At 39.2% G+C, this 12,078-nt stretch overlaps 1 protein-coding gene across 1 annotated transcript; it reads left to right on the forward strand.

Moving 5' to 3' along the window:
• Positions 1-10,391: 10,391 nt before the first annotated feature.
• Positions 10,392-11,454, forward strand: CLDN12 (claudin 12). The gene has a single exon (XM_004381510.3). The coding sequence runs from the start codon at positions 10,392-10,394 to the stop codon at positions 11,124-11,126; it is 735 nt and encodes a 244-aa protein (XP_004381567.1). The 3' UTR covers positions 11,127-11,454.
• Positions 11,455-12,078: the final 624 nt, after the last annotated feature.

The following is a 12,078-nucleotide window of genomic DNA, read 5'->3' on the forward strand; positions in this document are numbered from 1 at the left end:
GATTTACAACATATAGGAAAATCACACAATACTGGGAATCAAGGCAGAGCCAAATTGTTACACACATTTTTGGGGGGACATAATTCAATCCATGACAAATGGTATATGGCAGTGAAAACTAGGATTGTTAATCTAAAGTCTAACCTAAAGCACTTTTGAGAATGATATTGCAATAATCTAGTCACCAAATCCCACTAGGACATTTAAATATTCCATTCCATTTTAGCTATAGCAAAAGGAGGCAAAACCCTAGACCTCAGCTTGATCAGTAAGTCTAGAAATATGGTGGTCTTCCCTTACTTTTTGCTGCTGGTATTATTATAATCAACTGCATGTACATCATAGTTAAAGTGTGCCAACCAGTAATCCTATAGGACAGAGCAGAACTGCCCCATAGGGTTTCCAAGGATACGCTGGTGGATTCAAACTACCAACCTTTCGGTTAGCAGCCAAGCTTTTAACTGCTAAGTCACCAGAGCTCCTTCTGTAAAGATTACAGCCTTGAAAACCCTATGGGGCTGTTGTCCTCTGTCCTATAGGGTTGCTATGTGTTAGAAGAGACTCCAGACAGTGATGGTTTTTTGTTTGTTTTTATAGTCCTTAGGGGTCAGAATTGACTCCACCGCAATGGGTATAGTCCTTATTATGTGCCAGGCACTGTTGTAACCTTCTTTTTGTATAAAAACCTATTGCAGTTGAGTCGATTCTGACTCATAGCAACTCTGTAGGTCAGAGCAGAACTGCCTTATAGGGTTTACAAGGAGTGGCTGTGGGATTTGAACTCCTGACCTTTTGGTTAGCAGCCGAGCTCTTAACTACTGCTACCAGGGCTCCTCTCTATGTATAGTAACTAATTTTAACTCTCACCATAATTTTCTGATGTGGATAATTTTTATAGATGACACGTTGAGGCACAAAAAGTTTACTTAACTTGCCCAAGGTCATAGTTGCCTAGTGGAAAACTCTGATACTGTTTCCTCAACTTTTTCTTTTCAAAATGTTGAAAGCTACAAAGAATTTGAAAGATAGTATAATGAACCCCCAAATATTCTTTTCCTAGATTCCCCAATTGTCAGCATTTCCCATATTTACTTTAATTCCACTTGTATGTGTGTAATCATTTAAAAGTAAGTTGTCGTCATCATGACACTTAAGCATTTTTTTTTTTAAATCAGATATTCACTGACATAGGATTTCGCAATTAGGAGAAGCAAACAAAAAAAGCGTGAGGGCAATCGAAATTGCGTGGGAGAGTAGTTAGTTCGACTATTTTGATAGCTAGCTATGTGTCCCGCACATCATATTAGGTCACTTAATTACCAAAACAACCCTATGATGTAGGTAATCTTATTAGCTCCATTTTACAAATATCCTCATACATAGGCTAGCCAGGCAACTTGCCCAGGGTCAGCCAACTGTAGGTAACAGAGCCCCATACAAACCTAGCGGTCTGGTTCTGGAAGTTTCAGCACTTACACACTTTCTGCCTCGGTAAATATTTCGTGGGAAAATAGTCTGGATTTAAGATTTTCTGTTAACGAAGTTTCTTACGGACAAATCACAGTGAATAGGAAATATTTACTTGGGTACCCAACTCAAAACTATTTTTAGTTTTGTTTCGTTTTATCTGTTTTTAAATTGCTATCCCAAATTTACACGGAACGTGAAGTTTAAGAGGAACCGGAGGAGCTGTGGATGGAAGTGATAATGTGGTTGCAGCATGTTACCTGCGGACGGCGGCCCAGTGGATTCTGGGAATCGTAGTCTCCCAGCGCATTCCCGTTTAGTGCCACGGGAGAACCTGACTACGCTCCCAGAAGCCTCCGGTGCGGCTTGTTAGGACCACACTTCCTGGGACGGCAATAGGGAGACTTTCTCAGAGGCTCATCAGGGTGGGCGAGGAAAATGTGCTGGATGTGAGAAGCAGGTAGGTGTGGTTAAGGATGTTCTGATTTCTGGGTCTTTTGCATAAGTAATTGAGGATTTTATGTAAGATAACTAAATTGAGGGGTTTCAGGGACGTGAAAAAATGCTGACCACATTAGCGGACGTGAGAATTGAGTGAGGAGATACTTGATTAAGCTTTTAAAAATTATTTTGTACACAGGAGTATGGAAATTGGCGAGCTGTCTTACCGGAGCAGCCAGGGCTGGGAACTTGGCTGGCGGGGGTTTGCGGTGTGAAGCTGCAAGTTGCTATTTTTGAATAACCATCTGATACTGGTTGTATAATGATGACCTACTCCCCGTTCAAACCCACTCAGTGTTGCAAGGATGGGCTTGCTCAGAGAGCATTAAGTCACTGTTGCGGTTTATTTCCATTGGCTGTAATCAGGAGTGCTTGTTTTTTGTTTTTCTCGCCAGTTCTGGTGTTCCTAAGGACACAGCTCAAAGGAGGAGGAGGAGTGAGGAGGGGGGATACTGGTTGCACTGAAAGCTTGGTTTGCTTTTTTTCTGAAACCCAAGCTCTGTGTTACAGACCTTGAAGGAGCCGGTCAGGACGTTACAGAAAGGCCAGACTTGGTGACCCCATTTAAGATGATTGCCCAGGAATCCTGCTTTGTGTTATTAGTTGTAAAACGATTTCCTCTGACTTTGGAGTGAGCAGTTATGCTTGTTACCGACTCAAGAAACACACATTTGGAAAACAAAAACAAAAAATACTTAATTGAAATCTCTTCATTGCACTGTTTTGGACAACATTGTGCATTACGACCATAATAATGCTAGTGGTAAACGCCTTAAGTAAGGAAGCGCTCAGGCGTTTACAAGTGTTATTCTTATTCCCCCTTGTTTGAGATAAACAGTATTTGAAGAGGAAGTTGCTGAAGCTTGAAAAAGATAAACAGAAACATTTTTAAATGGCAGATTGAACCATTGGTGGAAAGATTAACTCAAAAAAGCATTCTTTCTAAATATCAGGATGTACAGTGCAGATCAGTTTTGCCTGGTTCATTGTCAGTGTCCTTTTGAAAAGGAGCCCTGGTGGGGCAATGTTTAAGTGTCGGGCTGCTAACAGAAAGGTTGGCAATTTGAACCAACTCAACCACTCTGCAGGAGAAAAGATCTGGTGATTTGCTCCCATAAAAATTACAGCCTAGGAAACCCTATGGGGCAGTTCTACCCTGTCACTCTGGGTTGCTATGAGTGGAAAATTGACTGGAGGGCGCCTAACAACGTCCTTTTAAAAAATAGAAAAAAAAAAACAATTTCTTGTGCTTCAAAGACAACTGCACAGTGTTTCCTTGACCCTCCCTGTTCTTTCATTATAATTATGAAAAGGGTCTAAAAATTTCATTAAATAGTGATAATTTATTTCCAAGGCAGTAAAGTGATTTTTATCCTTATTTCTCCTATCTTCTCAAATCACAAAGTGAAAGTTAACTTTTCTTCTGTTTCTTACATATAAATAATGCACGAATTTAAGAATAAACTTTTCTTTTTTAAACTTATTACTACCTCTCTTTTTTGGCATAACATTTCATTGATTTTAGATGATTGCTTTTTTTTTTTTTCTAATTCCATGTGAATTCAAATTGAGTTTTTAGAGAAACTATATTAATTTTTCCTATTTCTTTAGGCCCAGAGAGTCTTCTACTTTTTGTTCAGATGTGCAGGTATTTCTTCTAAGTTGATTAAAGTTATTTTGATTATCACATATCTCAAAGGGTAAGTACATCTTTTGATTATATCTTATTTCCCTTCTTTCTGCCACCATATGTCATCCAATAATGACATGTTTTTCCTCTTGCCCAACAAAATAAAGGTATAGGACAGACTTCCCTTGTGAGTGCAGTGATTGATGACTTACAGTTTCTAACAAAACCCAAAATATAGGTAGAAGAAACTTTTAGTGTTACCATCCAGAATTAACTAAGCTGCTATTAGATACGCATTCTCATATAGCTATTCCTCAGAATTGTCGTTGATAACATACATAGTAATTCCTAAGCCCTTAACCACTGTTCCTGTTCCAGACTTCTTTGAACTCTTAATTCAGAATCACAGAAGATATATCTTTTTGAAAATATTTTTATTTGAAATGATAGCTCTGATAACTTTGTGTGCCAAATTTTATCCATATGAAATTTTATTCTCTGAAAGTCACTATGGAACGGATAGTGAAATGACAAATGTGAAGTGGTTGTTTTGAAACAGAATCCGCATTTGATTTGGTCAGTAACTACTCCAAACAGAATGTTGTCATTATTGTTATATGAGTATAGTCATCTGTGGTTGTTTACTGACAGTCCAGAAGAAAAGCATGTTTGTAGCTAAAGGAAGTAAATAAGTCTACTTACTAACTTATTATAGAAGCTCATATTTCTGACCATATTCTGCTTTACAAAGGGCCTTACTACTCATGATCTTACAAATACTTTGTGGCTCATTTTACATATGAGAATTTTGAGATTCAGAGGAGATAGCTAACTTGCTCAGTTTGTAATTGGTAGGTAAAGATTGGCATTTGGGTCTTCATCCTCCTGAGCCACAATACCAGCCTGCCTTCCAGATGAAAACAATAAGCCTGCACATCTGTATATATGTTCCAGCTCAAAGATGTCACCTGGCTAGTGTTCATGGGAGATCATCAGATTTGTTAAAGTGTGTTCCATGATCCCTAATACTGGTTTTTCATAATAGCAAAAAAGTGTTTCTTTTTTTTCTCATTGCTTTTTAAAAACAAAAATGTAAATATAAATATAATAAATTGGTTAACTTTGATAAATAAGCATTAATTTGATATATTAACCACTCTTAATTAAGAGGAGGGTATCCAGTATGTAACATACCTATTAAGTTGAAATTGACTGACTTCCTAACCAGCAGTGAAGTTCAACCAGTGTTACCAAACTTAGATATGTATTCCTAGAAGCATAATCTGTGTGTAAGTGCCTCATCTTCCCTAATTTGATGTTCTGGGGGAAAAAAATGAACTTTGTTTTAAAAAATGAGAGAGACATTTGGCCAATAAGGAGCAGAACACAGGGGTCTAGAAGAACATAGGATAGGGTGAGTTGTCCTGAATAAAATGAATAGATCTGATACTAGAGCAAATTTGTAACTTTCTATATCCTGACCAGACTCATATGGACCCTTCATTTGTTTGTTTATTCATTCATTCAACAAGTAATTGAGTGCCCTCTGTGTGCCAGTGTTGAACACAGTGAACAAAACAGAATGATCTCTGTGCTCCAGGAATTCACAGTCTAGTAGAAAAGGTAAATACTGCACAAGGGATTATAAGCAAGATCACTGCTACCAAAGAACAAGTACAGAGGTGCTGCCAGAGCATATAACCAGGGGCAGAGGAAGAGGTTGAGGGCTGGCCTTTCTGGAAAGGATTGTTTAAGCTGAAACTAGAAAGATGAGTAGGTGCTAACTAAGCAAAGAATGGGTTGAGATTAAGAAAGCTCTAAGTCAGAATCGACTCACTGGCAGTTGGTTTGGTTGGGTTTGGAAGAAGGAAGAATAGCACAAGGGAAAGCCCTTCAGCTGAATTAGAAAGTGGCGAATTTGGGAAGTTTAAAGCAAGATGTCTGTGTAGACCAGATGGTGTAAGCTATGGGAAGGATTTCAAACTTTAGAGACTGTTCTAAGGGCAGTGGGGAGCCATTGATTGGGAAGAAGTGGAGTGACATGATCAAGTTTGCATTTGAAAAAATCATTCTGGATTCAAAATTAGAGGTCTTTTCACCCTCTCGGTATGATCAAATCCTAATCTGGGGGTCAGCATTATCTCTCAGTTTTTAATCACTAAATATATTCCTCTCCAGCTATTCATGTAAAAAATTATTTTATCCCTCCAATGGGTTATATGACTTAAAAAATCATAGGCATGTCAAGTCAGGAGTAGGGCATAAGAGGTAAAGCCAAAGGAAGTTACAAGCAGCTAGGACATTAGTTCCATCACCAAGGTTGAATTTTAGTTAAAGGATCAAGGTTAATAGTATTTCCACTTGGAAAAAAATACTGTAGTATTTTTATTGATCCCATGTAGACAGGACTTCAGTCAGTCCCTTGTGTTTGACCTAAGAATTCTTCAGCAAAAGCAAGTTCAGGGGCTGATGTAACACTTGGATTGATCTTGATTTAGGATAGATTTAAACACACTTAATATTGAAATAAATATTGGCCTATCTTTAATATTAATTAATTAATATTGTTGGATAGTCTGTAGGCTAAGTATTACGGGAATTTATTAGTAATAAAGTTATTCTTTCTGATCTGGTTTCTCGTTCCTTTTGCATCATTGGGATCAATGGCACATGCATGCTTGATTGGAGAAATCTTAATGAAGTTGGTACTCCAAGTATTTGTTCCCTACATCTGAAAGCAAGAAGGATTATAATTGAGTTAGGGCTCTTCGTGGGTTATCTGAAGGAGTTCTGAAGCTTTGAAAGAAACAAGGGGAACCTTTTTCTCATGCCTTTACAACTTTGACCAAATCTTCATTCTTTGTTGCTCAGTCTTTACCTAACCCCAAATGATACATGTTATTTTTTTATATGCACAAAAGCTCTTTTTGTTCTTTTTTATTGTACTTCAGGTGAAGGCTTACAGAACAAATAGTTTCTCATGAAACAGTAGTACACATATTGTTTTATGACATTGGTTAACTACCCCACAACATGTCAACCCTCTAACTTCTCAACCTTTTTTTTTGGTGAAAATACACATAGCCAAAGATACACCGTTTCAAAAATTTCTACATGCACAGTTCAGTGACATTGACTACGCTCTTCTAATTGTGCTGCTGTTCTCACTTAAGATGAAGGCTTACAGAACAAAATAGTTTGTCATTTAACAGTTACTACACATGTTGCCCTATGACAATGGTTAACAATCTCACAACATATCGACAATATCCTTACTCAACCTTGGGTTCCCAATCACCAGCTTCCTTGTCCCCTTCTGCCTTCTGGCCCTTGTCACTGGACTGCTGTACCTCATTAGTCCCATTTGGTTTTACGGGGCTGTCCACTTCCAGGCTGAACGGTGAACCTTGGAGATAACTTCACCACTAAGCTAAAAGGGTGTCTGGGGGCCATACTCTTGGGGTTTCTCCAGTCTCCTTTAGGCCAGTAAATCTGGTCTTTTTTTTGTGAGTTAGAATTATGTTCTCCATCCTTCTCCACAGCTCTGTCCAGAACCCTCTGTTGTGATCCTGGTCAGAGCAGTCAGTGGTGGTAGCCAGGCACCATCTAGCTGTACTGGACTCGGTCCAGTGGAGGCCTTGGTAGCTGTGGACCATTAGTCCTTTGGACTGATCTTTTCCTTGTATCCTGTTATCTTCATTCTCCCTTGCTCCCGAAGGGATGAGACCCATGGAGTATCTTAGATGGCTGCTCACAGGCTTTTAAGACCCCAGATGCTACTCACCAAGGTAGAATGTAGAACATTGTCTTTATAAACTGTGTTATGCCAATTGAGCTAGATGTTCCCTGAGACCATGGTCCCCACAGCCCTCCGCCCAGCAGTTCAGTCCCTCAGGGAGTTTGGATGTGTCTATGGGGCTTCCATGACCTTTCCTTGTACAAGTTGTGGTAGTTTCCCCTGAAAATGATACATGTGTATGAACAGGTGCCTTATTGCTTCAGTTTGCTTGATACCTAACAATAATCATTTGACAGGAAGTAATCATACAGCTGATTTATAACCATCATTTTGAGTTTGCATAAAGCAGTAGTGTTAGATTTCTGACATTATTTCCCTTAGTATGACTGTTAACAGATTGGGGGCAGTGTCCATATCTTGGGAAACCCTGGTGGTGCAGTGGTTAAGAGCTATGGCTGCTAACCAAAAGGTCAGCAGTTTGAATCTACCAGGTCCTCCTTAGATACTCTATGGGGCATTCTACTCTGTCCTGTACAGTCGTTATGAGTCAGAATTGACTCGACAGCAACAGGTAACAGGTGTGTATCTTGGTGATCTTGGTGTCCCTCCAGGGCCTAACAGAAGGTCTTGTGTGTATTAGTACTTGTAAATATCTGTTGAAATAATGGATGCTTTATAATAACCACTTCTTGTTTGCATGACCAGTGGCCCACCTTTATGAGTTATGTGGTCTTGGAACAGAGCCCAGTAATTTATTCAACAGGTATTTCTAATGCTGGGCACTGTGCAAGTTGGTTACAGTGTAGTGGGGGAGACAGACAGGTGAATGAGCAAAAACCAGCAGGGAGCTGAATTCTCGAGCTTGGTATCATGAGTAACTTTTTCCAATGTAAACATTGATACCTGCACTAGAGTTTCCATTGCTGGACCAAGGTGTTTGGTTGCTAAATTAAGCAAGACAGTCTTTTCCCAAGTTGTAAGAAAAATATCTAAAATAGGATGATAATTTCTTTAAGGGTTTTCATCCATAAAGTGTTTTTAAACCTTTTCTTAAACTATTGCTACTTCTGGTAATATCTACAGAAGACAATAGGATAAATAAGTAGTAAGCAGATATTAATGGAGAACTTAGAACTAACCATGCTTAACTTGAGGACTTTAAGTGGTCACTTGTGCTTAAACTCTGATTTTTATATTGTACACTTAAAACACAGCCATATATTTTCTGCTAGTAAAATTATTCCTAGTTCATATGGTTGGGTTAAATATACACTGTAATATTGTTTTTTAAAGGACATCGTGCCCTGCCATCCAGCTGCATTAGAAAATCACATCCTGACACAGCTTCCTAGAGCTTTTTTGTCATGGTCTTTTTTTCCTTACTCCTGAACTCCTGGGAATGCTACTCTGCCATCTCAGTGGATAACATTTGACTTTGCAAAGGATGATTTATTCCCTAAACAGCACCATACTGTATCCAGAAATAAAAATATTCTCAACGTGACCCTTCTTTGTGCTCTGGCCAAAAAAAGTAAATGTACTACCTCAGGTACTTCTGCCTCATAGGAGGTAGGATAGAAGACAGAAAAAAATAACATTCAAGTGTTGTTTTGTGAGTGAATTTCCCTTGAAGAAATTAAAGCTGAATAAGAAACTGGTTTTTATAGTTTTTCAAATACAGAAAAAGAACACAGCTGTTTAATTTGGCATGAAAGAAAGACTTGGGTACAGTTTTTTTTTTTTTTTTCCTTATAGTAGCGTTAGTGGAGATGGATTGTCTTTACTTAAAAGATCTCTTCATCTTATAAGCAGCAGTAATACAATAACCAACTAGTGCTATAAACCCAAACTCATTGCTGTCGAGTTGATTCTGACTCCTAGCAACCCTATAGGACTGAGTAGAACTGCCCCTTAAGGTTTCCAAGGAGCGGCTGGTGGATTCAAACTGCCTACCTTTTGGTTAGCAGCTAAGCTCTTAACCACTGCACCACCAGGGCTCCAAAGACAAGTGCCATACATTTCCCTAAAAAGTACTCAAGTAATCTTGAATCAGCCAGGAAGTAGTTGAGTAGAATAATTTCAGAGACCTTTGTTGTTCCCATCTTTTGACTAACTCATTGGAGATGAGCCCATTTGTTTTATAATTTCTCCAGCATGCATAGTATTTTGGAGTGATATCAGTTTTGCTTTTTCTTAACTATCATTCAACAGCTGTTCGTTGAGCTCCAGTGTGCCAAGTACTGAGCTGGTCACTGAATGCTAAGAAAATAGTTAACCCTTGCATAGCAGTTACTATGTGCCAGAAGTGTTCTAAGCACTTTACATTAACTCATTGAATCCGTAGAACAACTCTGTGAGATAGGCACTGTTATTTTCTCATCTTACAGATGAAGAGAGGTTGCATAGCTGGCTAAGGTCACTCAGCTAGTAAGTGAGAAAGTGGGGACTGGAACCCAAGCAGTCTGGCTCAGAGTCTGCTCTCAGCCAGTCTGCTGTCCTCTAGTGCTTCTTGCCCCACACCTTTGCCATTTATGAGCCTTCTTCACTTCTGTGTGCTAGTCTCATTTAACATTTGCGTAAGCATTTGAATTTTTGTTGTTTGTGGGCTAACTGATGATTGATGAGTGCTCTGACTCTTGCCATAATATATATTTGAGTGCCTGACACATAGAAGAACTTATTTGTGTGTTGAGTGAATGATTATTGACAGCCAAGAGAATTTTAGATGTCATGTTAAGAGAATTTGAACTTATTTTGATTGTTGCTCCTATTAGCTGTGCAGAATAAAAAGCTAAAGGCTTTGTTGCTATACAACCCAGTCAGTGATAGCACCGGGGCTCTGAGGTCACGCTCGCATGTAGTTATATATATTTATGTTGGGCATCGAGAGGAAATAAGGAACAGAATACCCTCTTTGCATTGATATTACATCACTAGTTGTGTTGTTAATAGGTAACATGCCTTCCTGCTGTGCTGTCCTCTTGTCCCCTCATGATTTGTCCTCTTGTGTGTTACCTCCAGTCTGACTGACAGTGTTGCACACGCTTGCCTGCCATGGGCTGTCGGGATGTTCATGCAGCCACAGTCCTCTCCTTCCTGTGTGGAATTGCCTCCGTGGCAGGCCTCTTTGCGGGGACTCTGCTTCCCAACTGGAGAAAGTTAAGACTGATCACGTTCAACAGAAATGAGAAGAACCTGACTGTTTACACAGGCCTGTGGGTGAAATGTGCCCGATATGACGGGAGCAGTGACTGCCTGATGTACGACACTACTTGGTACTCATCGGTTGATCAGCTGGACCTGCGGGTCCTCCAGTTTGCCCTGCCCCTCAGCATCCTGATTGCGATGGGTGCCCTGCTTCTCTGCCTGATTGGAATGTGTAACACAGCCTTCAGGTCCTCGGTGCCCAACATCAAACTGGCCAAGTGTCTGGTCAATAGTGCAGGCTGTCACCTGGTGGCTGGGCTGCTGTTTTTCCTGGCAGGTACCGTGAGCCTCTCCCCATCCATTTGGGTTATCTTTTATAACATGCATCTGAACAAGAAGTTCGACCCAGTCTTTATGTTTGACTATGCAGTGTATGTCACTATTGCTAGTGCTGGGGGCCTGTTTATGACTGCCTTTCTACTGTTTATTTGGTATTGTGCATGCAAATCTTTGCCTTCTCCTTTCTGGCAACCACTGTATCCCCATCCTTCCAGTATGCATACTTACTCGCAGCCCTATTCCGCACGCTCCCGCCTCTCTGCCATTGAAATTGACATTCCAGTAGTTTCACATACCACCTAATGGGAAAATAGTTAATTGTTAAAGAAAACTCTTTTTGTAGCCTCACATTCCCCTTATGCACCACCTACCACCGCAAGGAGCTTTTTTGGACCTGTGTGTATTTTCTTTTGTTCCTGACCAATCATTGAAGCCAAATTTGTATGTCCTGGTAGAATGAAGTGCTGCTAGTTGTTACAAGAAGAACATTATTGTAAATGTGAATCATTCCTTTTATCTTCTTACACTGGAAGGATTTTTAATCTCCATATTGATGATTTGGTCAGTTATTTAAGTGGAAAAGACCTGTGTCTCCGTTGAGGTGATTTAGAGTAACATGGTAAAGTAAAAATGGCCAAGAGAAATTGTTGTATACAATCTTTATGAACATTTCAGAGTATGTATTGTCCTTTTTCTATACCTAAAACTGAAGGGAAAAGTGATTTCAAATATATTTCTTTTAGGTAAGGGTTATATTTTAATAGTAGTCTGACAGTTTTTGTTTTACTCCTTTCTCAGGACTAATTATATTTGAATAGACTTAGGTATTTTGAATATTACTTTCTTTTGTGAGTTCCTTCTACCTCATGTCAGAGTTTAAAAATAAAATGCATTTGAAGTGCTATTAGAATGAGCTTAACATTTCCAATATCTATTAGTTATGGATAATATTTAACATAATTTAAAAAGTTGATGATTCTATAAATTTTATTATTAGAGTTAGAATGTGCCATGTGATGGGTTGGTGCTTCCTTTGAAACAGGAAAAAAACCTTCTTCCAGGTACCGTCCACAAAGTAGTATTCATGTCCATATATAATCTCTTAGTAGGTAAGAGAAAGAAAGGGGCCCTAGTGGTTTGTTCTCTTTTAGACATAGTGGTAGGGGACAGTCTGTTCTTCAGTGACAGTGACATCAGAGGTTCATACTGGTGACTGCCTTTTGAGTGATGGGTGAAATAAGGTATGACTTTACCA

The sequence above is a fragment of the Trichechus manatus genome, unplaced genomic scaffold (genome assembly GCF_000243295.1).
Source record: "Trichechus manatus latirostris isolate Lorelei unplaced genomic scaffold, TriManLat1.0 scaffold00085, whole genome shotgun sequence".
Lineage (NCBI taxonomy): Eukaryota > Metazoa > Chordata > Mammalia > Sirenia > Trichechidae > Trichechus > Trichechus manatus.

Coding starts and splice junctions, on each gene's coding strand:
- CLDN12 (XM_004381510.3), top strand. CDS start 10,392: ATGGGCTGTCGGGATGTTCATGCAGCCACAGTCCTCTCCTTCCTGTGT.